At 34.0% G+C, this 22,769-nt stretch overlaps 1 protein-coding gene and 1 pseudogene across 1 annotated transcript; one reads left to right on the top strand and one right to left on the bottom strand.

Annotated features, from left to right (window-relative positions):
* The first annotated feature begins 2,856 nt into the window (after positions 1 to 2,856).
* LOC146945303 (uncharacterized) lies at positions 2,857 to 3,523 on the top strand. The gene has a single exon (XM_085748837.1). It carries the CDS (start codon positions 2,873 to 2,875, stop codon positions 3,413 to 3,415), a length of 543 nt encoding a protein of 180 aa, XP_085604963.1. The 5' UTR covers positions 2,857 to 2,872; the 3' UTR covers positions 3,416 to 3,523.
* A 2,124-nt stretch (positions 3,524 to 5,647) lies between these two features.
* On the bottom strand, positions 5,648 to 21,772 carry LOC146945302 (uncharacterized; annotated as a pseudogene).
* Positions 21,773 to 22,769: the final 997 nt, after the last annotated feature.

Raw genomic sequence — 22,769 nt, 5'->3', positions numbered from 1 at the left:
AGAATATAACACGCAAAGTATACAAGTAGGGGTGAGAATATGCTAGACTAAACTAGACTTTGTAAGGCCTAAACCTGATTTGTCCTAGGTCATAAACCTTACACACCGATCTAACTTATTTCCATCCTTATGATACAACATATTTGTAGGTCATTTTTAGCTGGACTAAACTAGACTTTGTAAGGCCTAAACCTGATTTGTCCTAGGTCATAAACCCTGCACACCGATCTAACTTATTTCCATCCCTATGATACAACATATTTGTTGGTCATTTTTATGTTTTATCTTTTATTTTCAAAGAACCAAAACCGAAAAAGAATATAACACACAAAATGTACAACTAGAGGTGAGAATACGCTAGACTAAACTAGACTTTGTAAGGCATAAAGCTGATTTGTCCTATGTCATAAACCCTAAACACCGATCTAACTTATTTCCATCCCTATGATACAACATATCTTTTTTTTTTTTTTTAGGAAAATGATACAACATATCTTTTTTTTTTTAAGCAAACGATACAACATATCTGTAGGTCATTTTTAGAAAGATTGGCTTTAGAGGAGCATCTCCTTTTTAGGAATATTATAGGATTTCTCTAACTAACGTTAGTGTTTATTCCTTTTTTTAGTTCTCCGATCAACGTTTGCTTTCGCATGATAGACTAATTTATTTCTTTTTCATAAAGATATTTTGTCTTTTTCTATTTTTTTGATACAAATCTTAGATTCTTGTCAAAAAAAAAAAAATCTCTCTATTTTAAAGGGGCCTTACATTTTGAGTGCAAAAAAAGGGGCCTTACATTTTGAGTGCATAAAGTAAAAACGACAACTTTGAACCAAGACATTTTCAACTTGTTAACGAGTGTCCCTGGAGCACTCTTTAAACATCCTAAATTTGGAAATTATTATTTAAAAAAGTCAACTATTATAATTTTCAATTTATTTAAAAAGGCCAACTATTATAATTTTCAATGCATTCATTACATAACTTTTCATATAAAATTTATCATTTAAAGTGTTTAAAGAGTGTCCCAGTAGCACTCGTTAACATTTCCCTTCTAAATTTATGTAAAAAGTTTTCCTAGAAAAAACAAAAACGGCATGATAAGAATTTGAACAAGTAATAATTAATTGCGCTGTCTTGTCTCATCACATAGGCGTCCCCCCTACAACTACATATAGATTTGCTTCTTAGTGCTAAATCGTTTCAAGCTATAATCGTTATATAGCTTAACTTAACTGTGCTTTTTTCGTCGTTATGTATAACTACAATGGAAAATTACTATTTAGTCTACAGCTCTGGTGGGAAGTTTGCACTTTATACCACCTATTAAAGAAGATCATGTTTTGAGAGATCATCAATAGTTTATAATGTGCCAAAAGAGGGTACATGTTAAAGAGTAAGATAAAATGAATCATTTAGTATGAAATTTCCAATTTACACATCTATCTACACCCTCTCGAAAACAAAATTTAGATGTCTACATGATGCATTAATTTATTTTACAAAACTTACATGATACTATTACATTTATTTTTTCCTTTTTGACAAAACTTACATCTTTTAAAATTGTTGTGTGGTTCATCGTAATTTTGTCAAACTGACCTTAATACTAAAAAGTTAGTCGATACACTAACAACTAGTTTTCTTAACTTTTGGAACGCCTGAATGTTTAATAATATTTTTTTGATCCAATACCATTTACCGACCGGAGACAATATGTTGAGGTGTGGGGTTTATTTACCCCAGGCAATGAACCAAAGTGTTGTTGGTGTCCAAGAGTGAAGGAAACAGAAGATCACCTATTCGCAAAATGTGAGTTTGCAAGTGCAATTTGGTATAAGATTTTTCATTGGTTAGGTGTGTGTTCATGGTTTTACCGGTGAGATCTGATCTATTTCTTGCTTCAAAGTTGTTGTTTTTACTTTATGCAAAAGAAAAAAGTTAAGGGGTTGCTCCTAATTTGACACACAACATTGTGGAGTATTTGGACGACACAATATGAATTTATCTTTTCGGAGATGTTATTTTGAAGGTTGAGGAAGTGGTTGATGCCATAAAACATATCTCTTGATAATTGTTGCAAGCGAAATCGCCGAGACCTCTATGCCTTTTCTAAGTTTGTTACCCTTTGGGGCGTATTAGCATTTAGATGATTCCCATCGCAGTTTTGCCTTTTTTTTACAGAATAAAAGTCTGATGTAAAAAAGTTCAAGTTCGATGGAAAATTGAATAATTATATGTTGACTTAAGTATATATATTTTTTGTCTATATATTGCTAGTGATGAATATTTTATATTTGAGTCCTAAGGTATTCTCCGCATTGGATTGAGTATCATCCCCTCATTCTATTTATTTATTTTTTATAAAAACAAAAACAACTTTTTGAATATTTTTAAAAATATATAATTTTTTGCAAGAGAAATGTTAACAATGTTAGTTTTCAGGAATGCGTAGGGAACCTCCTTCTTTAAACCCTTCAATATGTCTCTTAACTCGTAAATAAGGCATCTATATCAATATTTCTAAAGATATATTATCAATGTAAGCAAAAAGTATGAGTGTGGACATTTAATAATGTATTGTCATATCTTTTAACGAGTCTAAAAACACGTGATTTGTACACACATTTTTTTTTTCTTTCCTTTTTTTAATTCATTTCAATAACAAAGGGATCAATATTATTTTCTACTTCCCTCCTTCATGATTTGTATGCTCGTTAAGTTAACATGACAACAAATAATTGAGTGCATGTGTAGATTGTTTACATTAAACGTTATGTGTACAGTTAGTTGGGTGTTTATTACACTCACTTTGTTTTATGTTATGGAAAAATATGTTAAGCTCTATGGTGTTTTTATTGCGCTATATATGTGTGCACTAACACTCAACCAACAAAGCAAAATCAACATGAGTAGTAGTTCATCTAAAAACCCTATGCACAATAGTGAGGAGAAACCTTCATCTTCTCCCTCATCACCAGTAAAGCTATTTGGTTTCTCATTAACACCATCTAACGCTCTTCCTTCTAACAACAAGAGATTTATATGCCACTTCTGTCGCCGTGAATTTACCAATTGTCAAGCGTTAGGAGGCCATCAAAACGCGCACAAGAGAGAACGCCAAATAGCACACTTTCTTTCCATTCTTCCACATCATCAACACTTTGTACCATCTTCACCATATCATCCTATGATAGCACAACATGGTGCACCAAGAGTAGTGTTACTTTGTCCACCTGGGTCACCATGGGAGACACAGCCTTATGAAGAGGGGCCTAATGAGGCTCATTTTGATGCATCCACGTCCAGAAATAATGGGGCTTCCATGCAAGTACACAATAATATTATTGATGGTGATGTTGATCTTAATTTGAGTCTAGCTTGTGTGCCTTTAAATTCTAAGGACAAATAGTTTAGAAGGGAATGAACATGAATTTGGACAAAAAACTATAATATCCTTTTCAGTACTTGCATTACTCTCTAGCTTGCCACATATGCAATTGCTCTTAATTTGGTTGTTGTGAAGTGTGTGTGTTTTTTAATTAGATTTTAATTTACATATATGTAAGTTTGTGTAAAATTTGTAAATTTTATTTTGTTATTAAGAAAATAATTGTTCATTAAAACTTTCATAAATGGAATCTCTGGAGATGATTGAACTAAAGAGAACTTAAGATGGAAATCATCTAGCTTGCTATTGTATTTTTTTTCCTCTTGCTATGTATAAAGCTCCGGAAAATGTGACTAAAAAATTTATTTCAATATAAAACAGTTTAAACACATTTTTAGCACTCCAAATCTGTATTAGTTTCGATTTTGGCCCCCTCTTAAAAAAAACACATTCCAGTCCCTAAGTTTTCTCCCTTTTGCAACTTTCAATTTTGATCATTCAAAACCAATCATTCAAGACACTAGAAGATCAAGAACCAATCCCAAGCCATATTCTTTACCCTATAAATCTGATACTTGCTCAACAAAACACCTCGCTTGTTTTTATTCTCTTAAATGGTTGATTTTAAATGATCAAAATTGAAAGTTGCAAAAAAGGGAAAACTCAAGGGGTTGAAATTTGTTTTTTTTATTAACAGAGACCAAAATCGCAACTAATGCAAAGTTAAGGGGTCAAAAGTGTGTTTAAACTTAAAATAAATTACGAAGAGGAGGTGGAGATTATAAAACAATTTGTTGGGTTATACAGTTTGGAGACATTGTGATTTTTTTTTTGGGTGATTGGGAGAAAATATGATTGGCAAAGAGGAACGGGGGCTTTAGGAATCAAATACTTCAAATTGTTTAACATGTCTTTGGTTAAGGAGTGGAATATTTTCATTTATCATATTTTTTTGAGAAGGAAACTCTTGTGTGGATATACTTGCAAATTAGGTACTAATCAGTCAAAGTCTCTTGTGATGGTGCATCAACCATTATCATGTCTATCCTCAGCCTTACTAGCTAATGCTATATGAGTGTCCTTTATTAAGACATAGTTTTCTTTGCATTTATCTTTTGTTTTTTTCTTCTTCTCTTATGTAACCAAAAAAGACTTCAAATTGTTTAACATGTCTTTGCTAACATAGTCATGTTGGAGGCGGTGGCGAAGCTAGCCATTATTTTACGGGGTGGCCAAATCTAATATATATTATGTGTTGTCTTGATAATTTTTATTGATAACAAAACTCTATTCATAGTTGTTTAAAAGATTGAAAGTGTCAAAATAAGATGAAATATATCTATCAAACTAATGGATATATTTTGACTTTTCTTTCCTGCTAGTTTTTGACAAATAAACTCATTCGTAGTAGCTAAATATATAATATTGAAGTAGCTAACTAAACATTACCAAAAAAGAAGTAGCTAACTAAACAATATACTAAATTATTCAAATAAAAAATATTTTTGGAGTAGCCAAAACTATCCCATGAATAAGGTATAACTTCTCCCAGGTTGGCGGTGCTTGGTTTATAGAAATGCAATTTGATTCAAGACATTTAAATATGGCTCTTTTGATTTGAGCTGTCAAATGGGGGACAACCTATCAGACATATATTTTTTCACGAATTGGACCGTAAGAAAAAGCATAAAAAATAGAAAATTGCTTTTCTGACATAGAATACTTCCTATTGACATAAGTAAATGACGCTTTTACCCTCAGCGGCAGTTAACAGCCGCTCAATAATACGCCGGCAGTTAACAACCGCTGGAAGCTAGCGGCAGTTAATTGCCGCTCACACCAGTTAACAGAATCAGTGCAGTCTGCACTGGTTTTTCCAGCCATTTTGGCCTGTTTGTAACTGTAATTTCAAACGGCAATTCCGCATTAAATGAAATCGAAACAACAACATCCAGCAATCACGAACATCAACATTTTATAGTTTATCAATTATTCGGTAACATTAAACAAAACCGATAATGCGTTAACGTTTCACAATTGTTTGAAATTCGTCAAATTTTCCACATTATGCAAAACATTACACGTAATGTACATTAATTACTAATAAATGCGAAACTCAAATATATTGATATACATATAAATAGTTAAAGGTTAGTTACATATCACCCAAAAAATTGGTCATTACATTATATATCCAAAAAAATACGTCGGCGCGTATCAACCCAAAAACGGATTAACACCGACCAAAAAGTGTCACATTTCATCGAATAAAAGAAAATCATCTAAATGTTCCAGAACATCTTCAAATTCAGTGTTTTCTTTAACCGGAGTGTCATCAAACATAATTGGATTGTCTTGATTTGTTGGCTTTTTTGGTGGAACCGGTCTCTCTTTGAGCTCAATGTCCATGAGTGTTCGGAAACGATCGTGTTGATCCAAGAATTCATCCTCCCATGTTGCCGCCTCTTCGTTCATGTGATTTCTCCACTCCGTGGATGCAGGAGGTAGTGGGCAACCATCTTTTAACGAAAGAAGGACAAAATGATTTGGGATTAGACCAAGGCAAATCATGTTGCTTTTCGGGTTAACCGGAGGCCGACCTCTAAGTGGGAAAAAAGTCTCGGAGATGTAGTCTTTCCATGTAGTCATCTCTAACGCCGACCTATTGTTATATGATTCAACGATGTGTCCCATATCCGGCAATGTCAACCATTTGTCGGGAGGTGCAAAACTACTAGCATTTTTGGGAGGATACAATCCATCCAAGATGTAGTTGTAGCAGGTCTCGCTCGCATATATCTCGATGTATTTGCTCCTATGCTCTTTCAACTCTTGAATAAGTACTCTCCGCACCATAACATGACTTTCTTGCGTCAAACCCACAGCTTCAGCTATAGCCCTAAACCCACAATGTCCGTCACCAATAACATCCACAACTCTCTCAATGTATGGTCTCATGAATTTTGGCATATAATACATAGGATTGGATGGATCATAATTTCTTGAAACCAAGCTAGGCTTAGGAACCGGAACCGGAGAAATGCCAATGCGAGCACCTTTTCTTTTAGCTTGTGAAGATTTTTTCCGTGGTGAAGATTGACTTTCCGGATGTTGAAAATCAATAGTCTCCCACGAAGATGGGATCCTACTACGTGTATTTTTGATTTTTTTGGGAGCTCCTTTGGTTGCCACCTTTCTTGGAGGTGGTGATAAAAATGTGGTCTCCGGAAACGCTAATAATCGCAAACCCTCTTTGATTTCTAGTTTCATTTGGAACGGAACTCATTGGAGACGTTCTTGGATACCACGCCACTCCTCCGCGACCGAAAACAAATCTTCATTACTTTGTTCTTCACCCATATACAACGCCAATGCGGGTGTATCTCATCCAATCAAATGGGCTTGTTGTGACGGATTTTCATAGCAATGAAGCATGCATAAGGTAGGCCATACGACGTCCTTTGAACACAACCACAAGTTTTCTTCTCGATGCATAAGGTTTTCCTAGCACGCTCTTCTTCCACAAAAATAAAGTTCATGGCTTGTCTAGACACGTGAACTCCCCCCCCCCCCCAACCCGGAGTACAAAGTGACATCTTTGTATCGATTTTCCAATACCGTAACGCTCCTACCAAACGATGATTGTATCTCCCCAAATTGGTTTGCCAACATCTCATCTATTTTTTGCCAACAAGTACCCAAATCACCCTTGGAGGTGGCCAAATATTCCTTCACCACACCATGAGCTCCTTCAACTCTATTCGTGGTCCTACACCCAAGATGTAACACAAGGTCCGTCCATGCCCTCACTAGTTTGTCCTTAAAAGGGTTCAATATGGTTTCTTGAACATAGTGAAGAAAGTTTGGATGATCCTTACAAGCATCTTAGAATTCCACTAGATTACCCGCATATAACTCTTGAGTAGGAGATTCAACCAATTTTTCCCATGCATCAAATATGGTATCAACCAACTTACTATGCTTCTCCTCGTCGACAATCTTCTTTTGCCCATCCACCACAACAACATTTTGTTTAACTTTGCAATCGTTGATGATTTTTGATCTAACATTTTTGCCAACATGGAAATAACAAAGTATTGCAGTACTACCGGGGAGAACATTTTTTACGGCATTCATCATACCTGTGTCCCTGTCGGTCACTACCACCTTAGGCATATCATTATTTGGTCCAAGAAGTTTAAGCAACATTTGCAAAGCCCAAGTAAAGTTATGCTCCTTCTCCGACGTCATAAATGCAAAACCAACCGAATATGTCAAATAGGTTGAGGTGACTCCAACTATTTCAAACAATGGCATCCTATACAAGTTGGTTTTGTACGTGGAATCCATTATCAAAACAGTAGGAAAATTGTTAAACAACTTTACCGATGTTGGATGAGTCCAAAATATGTCTTGAACAGTTTGACTTTCCTTTTTTTCTCTTACGTAATAAACATATCCATTATCTTCCAACTTTGTGATTAGATATTGCATCTCCGTCAAGTCACCCCTTTTTGCCTTTTTGAATTTATGACGTTCATTGTAGACTTGCTTGATACTTGTCATGGACTCTTTCCTTTTCTTCTTCAAATTTGTCAAAATATTTTTTGGTTTCACCGAAGAATTGATCAAGTCATGTACAATCTTCTTGTCGTCCTCCGTTAATCTTCCGGCAAGAAGGTGCCCTGCTACATACGGCACCATCTCATGGTTGTGAACGCCATTAAGAATAGCCAATTTCCAAGCATTGTCTTCCCTAACGACATATCCATGCACCTTGAACAAACACCCACATTTTCTTGATCCCGTTCCTTCATGCTTCACTTTTGTCTTCGGTACTTTATGCTCGCCGCTCCGTTCACAAACCAACTCCAACATAGCATTTCTTCCTTCACAAGATCTTCTAATGATAACCATAAATCCAACCCTATTTGCTTGTCGACGGACCCAACCGAGCAATTCGTCTTTATCTTTCCATGTGTCTCGGGTTGAAAAGAAATGAGTTGTGTCCACTTCGTTGTCACCAAGTATCCACACATCGGAATTGACGCTTGAAGCCTCAACTTTAACGGAAACTTCGACCTTAGCGGGAGCTTCAACCTTAATTGAATCGACAACTCTAGGTTTTCGACCCGGATCATCACCTGCATTCTCAACATTATCTATAAATAAACAACATACAATTACTAAACTAATTAATAAACATGTATTTAATATCATATAATAAAATAAACAAACCAAGAAAACAAAGGAAAAAAAAATTTGTGTAAATTTTTTGTTTGGCAGTAGCTACTGCCATTTGAAAATTTTGAAAATTTTCTAAGTATCCAGCGGCAGTTAACAGCCGCTCACTCCCAGCGGTAGTTAACTGCCGCTACAAAGCGTGACAGTACAAAAAAAAACCAGAAAAATCAATCAAATGTAGTGGATTTTAACGTTGAAATACCTGTTCTTTGATGCATGTTGTGTGTAGAAACGTCCTAGCAATCGATCAGCAATGATTTGGAACCAAGATTTTGACACAACATTTTTGAAATGGGAATTTTTTGAGTTTAGGTAATGGTGAGGTAAGGTGATGAGTGAATAGGAGGTAGGGGTTTTCTGGTTTTGGGGGGAAAGAAAGCAGCGGCAGTTAACAACCGCTGCGGCCAGCGGTTTTCCCAACGGTAGTTAACTACCGCTGGGGGCTATTTGGTAAATTACTTGTGTCAATAGGAAGTATTTCATGTCAAAAAAGAAATTTTCAAAATTGGTTAAAAAGAAGTTTTGATGGGACATTTTTTAAAAATATATGGCTCAAACGAAGAAAAAAAATAGAAACTTGCCTTACTCTTATTCTCTCACCCAACGACCGATCGTGTGCAGGTCACACTCATTTCTTCTTGCTTATGCAAGAGAACTTACAAGAGCGAGAGACCTTGTCTCTCTGTGTGTGAGAGGAGAGGGGGGTTGATTTAAATCGGTCCACTGAAACCCATTTATGCGTGGCTCTTCTCTTGATGATTGTATATCGACTTAAAAACCTTCTTTTTTAGAGAAAATGATAAGAAAAAATTCTTGAAGAGATCGTCAATGAATCATAGCTGGTCCAACGCATTTGTAGGCCTAAAGTGAATTTGAAATTGAGGCCTTTTAAGTGTGTTGATAGAAAAATATCAAAATTAAAAACACTAAATGTGTAATTTTATTTGAGGCATGTCATACATTGATTTGTCAAGTTGTGAGAGTTTAACTCCTTTCATTATATTCAACCCCGTTAGTACAAGAACCTTTTTAAACAAAAATAAAGTTTAGTTAATAATACATTATTTATCAATTGTTAAACCTTGAATTAGCAGAGTAATATTGAGTTCTAACACAAATATATATTACTTTTTTAGTACTTTTTAATATTTTAGTTGCACACAATCTGTTTTAATATATTTTCAACAACTAAAATCATATTAATAAAAATCTAAAAAAAAAGAAAAAGAATTTAAGATACATGTAACCACTAATAGGATCCTTTCCGATGAATACACACTATTATAGCTTTTATTATAACTTTTTTGTGAGATGATTCATTACTTTGGAAACATCTAGTCTCCAATTCCGATGATACTTTCACTAATACTCGAAAGAGTATAACAGGATCCTTTCAAAAATAGAAGGAGTATGAAAGGATAGTTTTCAAACAAAACACTTGCATAATTGAACTCACTTTTGAACTTTCTCCCTTCTATCTCAATTATCAGCAAAGCAATGTTGTTTTCGTAAATATGCAAGTTTTCGTTACCGTAGGAAAACTTCAATCAATTTCTAAAGAAGAAACCATAATAATCAAATTGATTAAACAATGTAAGGCCATTATCCATACATGATATGGAACTAGCTCTGTAAGTTTTGTGAATTTTTTATGATGTTGAATAATGTTTTTTTTTCTTTTCGAATCACTATAGTGAGCCTTAAACACTTGGCTTGAATCTTTAAAAGCAAAAAAAAAAAAAAGTGATGGAATGCGTGCAATTTACAAAAGAACCATAATCTTTAACTAGAATCTCAATTTAGGATTCTTTTGTTACATCTTTGCTTTGAAGTTTTGAATCATTGCCATTGATTTGTTTTCGCGTTCTCAACCACTACCATCGACTCACAACTCTCGATTTGCGATATCATCGTGAGCTGAATTTCCTATGTTTGTTTTTTCTTTGTTTAATATGTTCTTTTTCCACTAGTCATTCTCCGACAATGATACTCATCTATTCTCTAATTATGAAACTTAATGTCTACCAAAAATACAATCTTACTCCTTCTTAATTTTTTGACAAGTCATCCAAAATTATATCATTTTGTGTCTTTTGTTTCAATCTCCCTCTATTTTTTCTCTTTTATAAACAAACTAAAACAAACTCACTCGATAAAACACACTAACTTAATCTTTTTTAAATAACAAACAAACTTAATCTTTTATTTTCTAATTATCTTTTCTCTAATTATGAAACTTAATGTGTACCAAAAATACAATCTTACCCCTTAATTTTTTGAGTCATCATCAAAATTATATTCTTTTACCTAGTGACTGTTTTGGAATTTCTCTGCATTCAGGGACAAAAGTGACTACTTCTTTCCTATTCAGGGACTAAAGTGACTAATTTCCCTATAAAAATTGTGTTGGATCACGCTAGCATGTTGTGTTTGGATTAATCCTCTATCAATATTTTCATATGATTTGTTCAAAAAAGAATTATTTTCATGTAATTTTTGTAAAAATATAATACTAATAAAACTTTTAAAACTAGCATAATTTGAAAATAATTAATATAGTTTAGCCTACTTTTTATTTATTGTTACTAATTTTTCCCCAAACAACTTTACTATTTATTTTTTAAATTACTATGCATATTATGATGTTGATAGTTTAAATTTAAAAAGTTGAATAGAAATTTGAGATTTGATATTATCTCTCAATTTTTCAAAAAGTTTAAAGTTCAATAAAAAGTGAAATTTATCAAGCATTATTCAAATTAGGGATCAAATTTAGATGCTCCTTATGGAAAACTTAATTTAATCCAAAATTGAGAATTTTGTCCCCGTGAGCTTAGCTCAATTGGTAAGGGTAGTGCATAATATATGCAAAATTCGGGGTTTGGTTCAAACCCTGGACACCACCAAAAAATTGAGAATTTTACTTTTAGTTTATAAATTTAAGTGTTACAAATTTTAATTAAAGGAAGAAAGCACAAATAATTTATCATTAATCTAGTTTTTTTTTTAATTTAACCAAAAAAAATATTTTGAAGTCATGCATTGAACCAAAAAAAAAAAAAATTAACCAAAAAAAATATTAGATATATCATATACAATTTATTTTTCTTCATTTTCATATATTAAATATGAATTTTGAAGTCATGCATTGAATAACCAAGAGAATCAACCAACTTCATACATGCACGAGACCACCAATATTTTATTTTTAAAAGTTCATCCTCCCTACCTCTCGAAAAAATAAAAATCATTCTCCCTAATGTTTCATGTATTAAACATAACTTTTGGAGTCATGCATTTGAGTAACCAAGAGAACCAATCAAATTCATAAAAAATGAGTCAATATTTTAAAGAATTCATTTTCCCCAATTCTTCATGTATTAAATATGATTATTGAAGTCATTCATGTCAAGTGATTAATCAATATTATATATGTAAGAAATAAAAAATGTTCGTAAATTCTAACCCTCTATTACATTTATGTATTTTGTTTTTTTACAAACGTATTATGTTACTACAATCTATAAAGTAACTAATTTTTTTAATATAATTGCATAAAATTGGTTACATTATTTTTTTTAAGGGAAAATTAGTTACATTATTGTTCTGTATTTCATATGAAATTATAGATCAAACCAAACAAAATACTTTTTCTTGGTTTCTTCAACAAAAAAAAATACTTTTTCTTTTGAGTCAGCGGGGACTCATCCCCCAAAACTTAGTTATTTAGGTAGGAATTTCTTCATCCAATTGTATCTTATGCAACTTTCAAATCATTTGGGTGAGTAACTTCTTACTCTAATCTATCATATAGATGTTGCCAAACATTGCTTCTAAATATATTTTAATTTTATTAAAAAAATTTAGTTACTTTAGGCATAAAGAATAACAGTCGGGTAAATAGAATTACCGCACCACAATTTACTTGTATAGAAAGTGCACTTTGCGGAGGCGAACCCACACATTTCGATATTAGTCTTGAAGGGTGTCATCCTTTAGAAATCAGTTAACTTAATATTCTATTTGAAGGATTTTAATTAAGTTTGATCTCACCGAAATGTGTATATCATACACGCATCTATTAAGATACATGACATTCATGTTCATAGATAGAAAGTATATAAAATATTTAAAACATACATGCGCTAATCTAAACATACATTTCATGCATCTCATACATAAAATAATAATCAATTAGGTAATATGGTTATGACCTCCTAACGTGTAGGAATTAAATAAACTAATTTATTACAGTTCTTTGATCCACGGGCAAACTTCGGGAGCTTCTCTCATCAGCGACTACATTGTAGGTTACCCACTATACGGGTAACCCATGAATCTGCCCATGAATTTTCAACGTGCTGCTGCTATTTTCTGGAGTTTGTGGAAGCATCGGAACCCCAAAATTTGGGAGAATGTTGATGAAAACAGTGCCCATGTTGTTGACAGGGATCGACACTTGATTAAAGATTGGCAAGAAGCCAATCTGCCGCATCCAACAACGTCTTAGCAAGAGAATGCGCAGCAGCAGCAACCTGCTACCTTATTGCAGGTTCACGCACAACACCAGAACGGCCCAGCAGGTTTTGTTCATCCGAAATGGACACCACCGAGCAATGGGAGATTCAAGTGCAATATAGACACGACTTTTTCGGAACGATTTCAGAGGAAAGGTATCGGCGTGTGTATTCGTGATGATTCTGGAACCTTTGTGTTAGCTAAAGTGTTGCAATTTGATCAAGTCTATCCCATAGTTGACAGTGAGGCGTTGGGTCTATATCATGGATGCAAGACATGCAATTTGATAATATAGACTTTGAGCTTGACACAAAAATCACACGGGATGCTTTCCATTCCCGCACGGTCGATGTTAAAATGTTTGGACATATAATTGACGCGTGTCGAGAGATATTTTCCACCTCCTTCAGAAACTCCCGGGTCGAGTTTATTATGCGACAACGAATGCGGTGGCTCATGTCCTAGCAAGAGAAGTCACATTCTTAACTAATACGACTATATATATATAGTCCACAAATCACACTCATCAAAACCCTAAAACTCTGTCAAAAAAGAAAACCCTAGAACAACAACTCATAACCCTTCTCTTTCTCTCTCTCTCTCTCTCTCTCTCTCTCTCTCTCTCTTGCAAGATGGATCAATCGATCATGAAATACAGAACCTTGAAACTCAATATGACATCCGCAGAAGTTGTCAAATGGAGAAGAGAGAAAGTGAAGAAAGTTAGAAAACATTGTAGTCACCAGACAACAGTAATAGGAAAAACGTTTCACCAATTGGTGTAACAACTTGTTTACCGGTGGGTCACCTAAAACAGACCTCCACGTCGGAGCCCCTCCCCACCGGATATCCGTCGCTACTTTACGTTAAACTTTTTGGTCAAGACAACTTTACTGTCATTGTCCGCGGCGCTTCACCACAGATTCCAGATATGACAGTTTTATATTTTACTAAAACCGAATAATCGTCTTGTACTTAAATATGTCTAGTTATCATATGTAAAAACTCAGTATAATAAATGATCAAGTTCTATTTAGCCTTGGGATACCAACCCACTTCTCTTCATAACCACCTTCACGTGATAAAATAAACAAATAACAACAAATCAAATAAAATTGGTGCCACTAGTAAATTCTTTTCATTAAAAATAAAAAATAAAAAATCAGTACATGAGTATGCCTTTAAACCATCCAAAAAAGACGAAGGCTTGGCCCTTTGGACATTCACTACCAAATTACAGCAAATTAATTAAAACTGGTTGCACTAGTAGATTTTTTTTATTAAAAAAAATCATTAAATGAGTATACCTTTAATTAAAGGGTTAAATATGTTTTTGGTCCCTATAAATATGTCAACTTTTCGTTTTAGTCCCTCTAAAATTTTCCTTCAACTTTTAGTCCCTATAAAATTTTTAATCACTACTTTTGGTCCCTATTTTTAATTTAATTTTTGTATTTTTTAATAAAATTGTGCAGAAATGTGTAAAATATTCTAAAAAAAATTTCTAAAAAAAATTAGAATTTTTCAACAAAACACAAATTAAATATGAATTTTTAACCGTAAAAAATATAAAAATTCATATTAAATTCATGTTAAGTTAAAAAATTCTAAATTTTTTTGGGAGTGATTCTTATAATATTTTGAATTTTTCTGGAAAATTTTATTAAAAAATATGAATTCTACATATGAGTTTACTTTAAAAGAGGGACAAAAAATGAAGATTGAAAATTTTATAGGGACTAAAAGTTGAAGGAAAATTTTAGAGGGACTAAAACGAAAAGTTGACATATTTATAGAGACCAAAAACATATTTAACCATTAATTAAACCATAAAAAAAACAAAGAAGCAAAGATTGTCCTTTTGCCATTCAGTCCACCACCAACATTGTTGTTTATAGGCATATTCGTCCCACTACCACATTCACCTTATTGACAAAGTAACCAAATAACAAAAATTTAATTAAAACTGGTTGCACGAGTAGATATTTTTATTCAAAAAAATCATTGCAGTATACCTTTAACCATCCAAAAAGAGACTTACTTATTCCTTTCGAGGCATATCCACTCTTTGCTCAATCTCTAACTTCACCCGCAAAAAAGAAAAAGAAAAACAGAGTAATTAGCTAACGGATAAGGAAACAATAATCTAACAATAAATTCAAAGATGGAACTAAATCAATAATCTAAACCTAAACCTAGAGGAAAATGATCTAGATATTAACCTAGAAGGAAAAAAAAAAGGAAAGAAAACAAATAATCTAACAAAACCTAGAAATTAACAAAGAAATTAATCAATCATCATTTAAACCTAAAAATTTTAAAAAGGAACTCAATCAATCATCTAAAACTAGAAAATTAATAATCTATGATTAACCTAAAATCAATGGTAAAACCGAAACTACGTCGAAAACAATGATTGATGTCGTCCTGTCAAAAACTAAAAAGACGATGTTGTCGAACATCGATGACAATGAACTGAATCAATCATCTTAACCTATAAATTAAGAATCTAGAGATTAAAATAAAATCAACAATGAAATCATATTGATGACGATTGGAAACCGAAACGGCGTTGGAAACGGTGATCAGAAATGGAAGAGAGGGAGGAAGGGATAGAGAAAGAACTAACCTTGACGCGTTGAGATAGGCCAAGAGATAACCAACTTGTCGTGTTGATAGAGAGACCTGAAATTAGCATAACGTTAAACTAGGTACTCTTAACTCCATATCAAATATGGTGTCTTTATGATTACCTCAATTGGAACTCGTTGTGGGTAAACAATAACTGTAAATAAAGTAACTGCAAGAGTCGTGTAGTTATGATCAAACTATTTTAGATTGAAATATGTCAAACACAGAGCGATATAAATATTCATTGTATTCCTTGCTTAAGTATTTACCATTACGACATATTCATATGATCTTTATACTTTTCTATGTTGTTATAGACGAGCTTATCAAGATCACGGAACTCACGTCAATTACTTGATTAGCATATGCTAGTATAGAAACTATTGTTTGGATAATGGGACAACACTTGCCTATTATTCGAACGTACGTGTAGTCCTTCTCTTGCCGATACAAGATTTAAGATTAATGCTTCTATTTTAGATGGAACTTAATAATAATTATTTGGTTCCATACAAAGCTTAAATTTAAGTCTAAGTATAAGCTCTCAGAGTCAATGAAATAACTTGTTCCATTCTATACATAGGTGGACTTTATTTATAGTCAATGTCACACTTCTTTGAAACTCTCCATATTTAACAAATATGATATTAACATTTAGTACCATATACATATGATGTATAAGTAGACAACTTGACTTCCTATAACAAGATGTGTGAGGAGGAAGTCTTACTTCTGTCTTCTACTTGACTTTCTTTTCAATGTTTGAAATGATTGTTTTCCTTTTAGTAACTGTGTTTAACCTTTCCAAGATAGAGGAACATAATATGCATTTTATTCTTATCTGTGTATATCTACTTTACTCAAACCAAATGACCTTCAATATTTGATTCGCAAAATCTCATTGAAATTTTTTCTAGTGGGTTGAAATCTATATTTCACTTCATTTTGAGTCAGTGGGGACTAATCCCCCAAAACTTAGTTATTTAGGTAGGAACTACTTCAGCCAATTGAATCTTATACAACTTTCAAATCATTTGGGTGAGTAACTTCCTACTTTAATTTATCGTATAGATGTTCCTAAACATTGCTTCTAAATATATTTTAATCTTATTAAAAGAATTTAGTTACTTTAGGCACAAAGAACCCACATATTTCTATATTAGTCTTGAAAGGTGTCATCCTTTAGAAATCAGTTAACTTAATATTCTATTTGAAGGATTTTAATTAAGTTTGATCTTACCGAAATGTGTATATCATACACGCGTCTATTAAGATAGATGACATTCATGTTCATAGATAGCAAGTATATAAAATTATTTAAAACATACATGCACTAATCTAAACATACATTTTATGCATCACATACATAAAATAATAATCAATTAGGTAATATGGTTATAACCTCCTAATGTGTAGGAATTAAATAAACTAATCTATTGTGCCACCTGCTATCAGGTTTCCGCTATCGGGCCACCCACCATTTACGTTCACGAACCAAGCTCGATAGTGCTGGTTATGAGGGGGTGTGTTAAGAGTTCAACATCGGATAGGACAATGCCTAACAATGTGTTTGTAAGTGGAGGTAATCCTCACCTCACAAGTCAGTTTTGTAGAGTTGTGTTAGGCACAACCACGATTTCTAAAAAAATGGAACACATGGGACAATCGAGCAATTTAATCTATCCGGTCAATTGTCAAGGTTTATTTTAATTGTACACATATAACTTCATATCACAATGTTCTGATCATTACACTGATACTGTAAAGGAATACATACCAAATCCATCGTCTAGAAAATTACTCTATTGGGTCAAGCCGATATCCGTCTCAAGGATTCTTTGTTTTAATCATAGAAATTATCTATGACAATCAGTGCCATGTTTCTACTTTCTTTCTAGTATCAAGACATGGACATTAGATTTACAGGACAATAGGGGATAAGATCCATAGAACCATACATACACCTATAGACCATAGTCCATCCCTCTTTCAAATATATTGCATTTACACATATTCTGTTAAGTCATTCTATAGGAGAAAAAAAACTTACACTCGCAGATTTGAGTACGTGTATTTAATTAAAATGTTTTATCAAAAACAAAAAGCAATATGTTTAAAATATATATATATATATATATATATATATATATATATATATATATATATATATATATATAATACACAAATAAATAACTAAAATCCGTGTAGGTTACTTCCGGGAACAAACAACTAGAGATCCAACAGGTATCTTACTTACTAAAACTTGTCAGGTCAAGCTAACCCTAACCCCGATAGAACCAAACCGCAAGTGCACGGTCTATCGAAGTAATAGTAGTAAGAAGAGTATCGTTCCGCTAGGGAGTTGTTCAACTTAATTAACTTAAAAAGAATGATTAGAGGAGAAGAAAGTTTGTAAAAAGGAGGTTTGATTGCTGAAGGTAAATAACAATAATAATAAAGAGCCTTGGGACTATTGGTTTGTCATAATAACAAATCTTTCACTAGACAAGACTTTAACTTCTAATTCCATGGTTTACACCTTAATTTCTAAAGACCGGTTTCCCTTTAGCCCCTCACCTTTCCGATGAAAGTCCGGTGAGAGTTTACTTCTAGTAACCAAGCCTATTTCGCTGACTTGATTACTAGAAGATGCTTATAAGGATTGAAACTACTTGTGTCTCAATAATTGCAAAGACTATTTCGCTGCCTTTGCAATTATTGTCTAGATTCACTTGGTCCAACATCAAAGCTCCGCTCTCGCTTATTGAATTGATGTTTGGGATGATGGATTAACAATTATCAAACCCTCCACTTTCGCTTCTACAGTTTGATAATGGTTAATCCACGTTAAAACGGTGAATCTAAATTAGAAATTATGGTTACATAGAATTAGGGTTAAAGCTTGGTTCGTTAAGATTATGTCATTAGACTTTCCCAATAATCCCAAGACAAGAAGAAGTCTACTCACTCATGTTCATCGTAGACATGGGGGAAGAGGAGAGAATAGAATAAATTGCGAGAAAGAAATAAAGAAAGTAAAAGACTTTATTGAAATAATTCACTAAAATATTCTAAGCAAAGGTGAATGTTTATGGTGGAGAGCTACTCTATTTATAGCTTTACAATTGACTTAAAAACTAAGCAACTATAAGGGTAAATCAGTAAAGCTGCAACAGGGTAACTTGGGCTTGAAGAAAAGCAGCAAAAGTGGCTCTGGAGGGTGGCACGGCCGTGCCACATGTTGGCACTGGCCGTGCCAAGCTTCTGACTTGGTAGAGACATATTTTTGTCTCGTATCTTCGTATTTTTGTACTGTATTTGCTCCAGTCCTCTTTCTTTTGCTCCAAGACACCTTCCACCATATATTCGTTCCTAAAATATAATAAAAAGCAATTTGTAGTAAAATATTCAAAAAGGAAATAAATATGCAATAAAATAAAATCAAATCTTTATAAAACTAAACTAAATAAAGCATTAAAATAGACTAATTAATGACTCATCAAACTCCCCCACACTTGAATCTTTGCTTGTCCTCAAGCAAAAGACAATGGACATAGCAGCAACTAAAAGGATTAATTATGGAAATGCAATTGAAAACACAAGTCTCTTTGAAGGTTTTGTTTCAAGTACACTAATCACAATTTCAAACATTCCTCGTGAACCTATTCAACCCAACATCAAGTCTCAAGTGAGTGTGTGTGTGCAGTCCAACCTTTTTCTTGCTCCTGTATAAGACATATATTATGAGGAACAGGTTCTATCCTTAATGCTAAAGTAACTGAGAAAAGTCCTTTCTTCATTTCATATAAGAGTGATGGGAATTTAAGTTAAAATTGAATTAAATTAACAATTAAGCACAAGGGCTTGCAGATGCTTAGGGGCTATCTATCCTCATAGGAAGTCTTTTTGGATGTAATTGTCCTTTCCCCATAGATTCAAAATCACCCTAAGCAGTGCTGCAAAATTTTCTTTTATTTCATCTCCGCGTAGGAAGTCTTTTTGGATGTAATTGTCCTTTCCCCCTAGCATTGATGAATTTATTTTTCTTTAAGTTCAAATTAGGGAGTCACCACCACAATTAGGAAGTTAGGGATTGTCCTTTCCCCTACATGTTGGTGCCATTCTCCCGCCCCATTTAACTTTAACAATTAAGAGGATATAATATTAAAGCACAATTGATTATTTTCCCACACAAACTTATACTACTTTTACTCTAAAGACTTTAAAGGGTCTAAGTTAACACTAAAGATAGAACGTGCTCCTTAAAATACCTACTCATGCATTTACTCAAAGATTGCAACCGGGTGCTTTTCTCATTGGAGAATTTTTCACAATAAAACAAGATATGGGTATAGCAAGAACACAAGAAACACAAGAAACCACTTTCATGTACAAGAAACAACCTTTAAAGAAGAGACAAAACAAAAAATTTTATGTCATATTTTACATTAAAAACAAGCTACTAATCATGCCTTTTGCTATAAAAACAAAACAAAAGAATAAAGTTCAAGGGAGTTTGAAAACACTACGACTCTAGACAATTAGCCCCCCCCCCCCAACACACACACTTAGGGGAAGCATTGTCCTCAATGATTCAAAGAAAAAGAAATTTAAAAGGAAGAAGAAGTAGAAGAAGGGGTAGAAGGAAAAGATAGAGATAGTAGGAGAAAGATGAAGAAGGAGAGAAGAAGTAAGGGAAGAGAGGAAGAGGAAAGCTCACAATTTATTGAGGTCCATAAGGAGGACCTTGGAGATTGAATTGGTGCATCATCCTTCGGAGCATTTCATTGTTTTCTTCCGACAAGCGGTTGCCTTTTTGGACATCGTTTCTTAGCCCCAAAAGTTCTACACCTTGCCATTCTTGCTCGGTGCTTATTCTCTCAACCCCGGTTCGCATCCATGCACATCTTTCATCGTCATTTGGCTCTCCGGCTTCATGGTCATGGTGCTCTTCCTCATGGTGCAAGTTTGCACCTTCTCCTTCATCATGGTGCTCATGTACCTATTCATTATCAACATATAGCAAATCTTCTTCCACCTCGGTGTTAGTCCTAGATGGGTTAGGAAGCAAAAACAGAATAGGTACATTGAGTTTAAGGGCATATTGCAATGGTGGACGATGTGTAATAAATTTCATAGAGATTAGTGTCTCTATGTTAAGCCTATTGTTGCCCTCAATTTGATTTATCCCCTCCTCCTCACTTACTCCAAACTTCCTAGCAATGAATGTAATAACACCCCCACTACTATGTCAGCTACAAGATTAGGCTTAGTTCCTATTGAGGCAAGGTAGTCAAGCATGTAAAAACAAGTATTCACGGGATTATTATGAAGCATAGCCCAAAGCATAAAGAGTTCATCCGTCCTACATGTTCCTACTTCCTTCCTACCCCAAATGGTACAAGCCATTACCCTTTGAAGGTACCTAAGGACTGAGTTGTGAATGTTACTAGCCTTGTTGGAACGTGAAACATATTGATTTAAACCGGTGATGCGTTTCCAAAAGCTAGCAGGGTCATAGTCTTCCGGCTTTAGAGTTTGATTCCAAGAGTCATGGATGAACCCCGCATTTGCGAAGCCCATTTCATTGCAAAAATTTTCAAGGGACATCTCGAAATAAAAATTCAAAAGCCGGAAGGAGACTCTATGATTGGGGTCATCTAAATTCAACTTATCTTTCTTGAATTGTATAGAACTTAAAAACTCATAAGTAAAATTTTCATACCCCATCATAGGTCTAAGCATCTCACCCCATCCTAATCTATGCAGCAATTCAAAAGCATTGTCCCTAATCTCAAAGACATTCATAGTATGTGAATCAGGGTACCTACAAGGATGCAAAGGTTTAGTGATAAGAACTTTATACCTTTCTTTTTGGTTGTTGTCCTTGAAGGTGATGCCATGATTCTTAGTCGGTGCTCTTTTCTTTTGTGGAGGTCCTCCGAAAGAGCTTGATGGTTCCTTGCCACTTCTCCTTGAAGCCATTGAACCTTGTCCTTGGGTTGACCTTGAGTTTTGGTGAAGGTTTGGGGAGAATTTGCGTGGAAAAAGTTGGTTTAGGGTTGGGGTTGATGTTTTAGGAAGGTTTATGGGTTTAGATGTAGAGATTGGTCAAGATTTTGTGGTTTTTGGGTTAGGGTTTATGGAGATAAGGGTTTGGTGAATTATGGATTTGAATGGATGAAAGTTGTTTTTGATTGGTGGTTTGTGTTTGGAATGAAGTTTGGAATTTATTTGGTGAAAAAATTATGTGAATTGGTGAAGTTTTGAGTGAGATATGAAGGTTTGAAATTGGATGGATATGGAGGTTTAGAGAGAAGTTTGAAAGATGAAAGAGGGTTGTGTTTGAGAATGAGGAAGAAGGAAAGAAATTTTTGTGTTATAGGCAGCAAGAGATCGGGCACGGCCGTGCCACCTATTGGCACGGGCCGTGCCAACCTTCTGGACATAGGGGCTTCAAAATTTTCAACTTTTCTTGAATCACACTCGGACAATTACCTACAAAACACTTAAAACAAAGGAAAACAAACAAAATAAAGCAAATAAATGCGTGGGTTGCCTCCCACGAAGCGCTCTTTTAGTGTCATTAACTTGACGGTTAGAAAGGGTCCTTAGAATGGATCAAAGATATCATATTGTGTAGATGACGTTATAAAACGTTCTTTCACAACATGATCTTTAAGCATGCAACAAGATTAAAGAGCGGGACCTTTCATAATGTTTTCCAACTCAAAGCCGACCATTTGATCACTCACTTGAAAGACAATCCTACCAAGTTTAACATCTATAAGAGCTCCCGCAGTGGCGAGGAAAGGTCTACCTAGGATTATAGGGACGTTTTCGTCCTCTTCAATGTCAATGACTATAAAATCAGTTGGGATGTATATCCCCTCTATCTTAACAGGTATGTCCTCAACAAATCCTATTGGTTTCATGGTAGAACGATCAGCTAACTTCAACTCTATCTCGGTAGGTTTCAACT

The sequence above is a fragment of the Medicago sativa genome, chromosome 2 (assembly GCF_051527215.1).
Source record: "Medicago sativa cultivar Bolivia chromosome 2, Bolivia_mono, whole genome shotgun sequence".
Taxonomy (NCBI): Eukaryota; Viridiplantae; Streptophyta; class Magnoliopsida; order Fabales; family Fabaceae; genus Medicago; species Medicago sativa.
Note: the sequence above shows the minus strand (reverse complement) of the source record. Positions and strands in the feature narration are given on the sequence as shown.

What these genes read in the sequence shown, in the direction of transcription:
- LOC146945303 (XM_085748837.1), top strand. Translation starts at nt 2,873, where the DNA reads ATGTGTGCACTAACACTCAACCAACAAAGCAAAATCAACATGAGTAGT.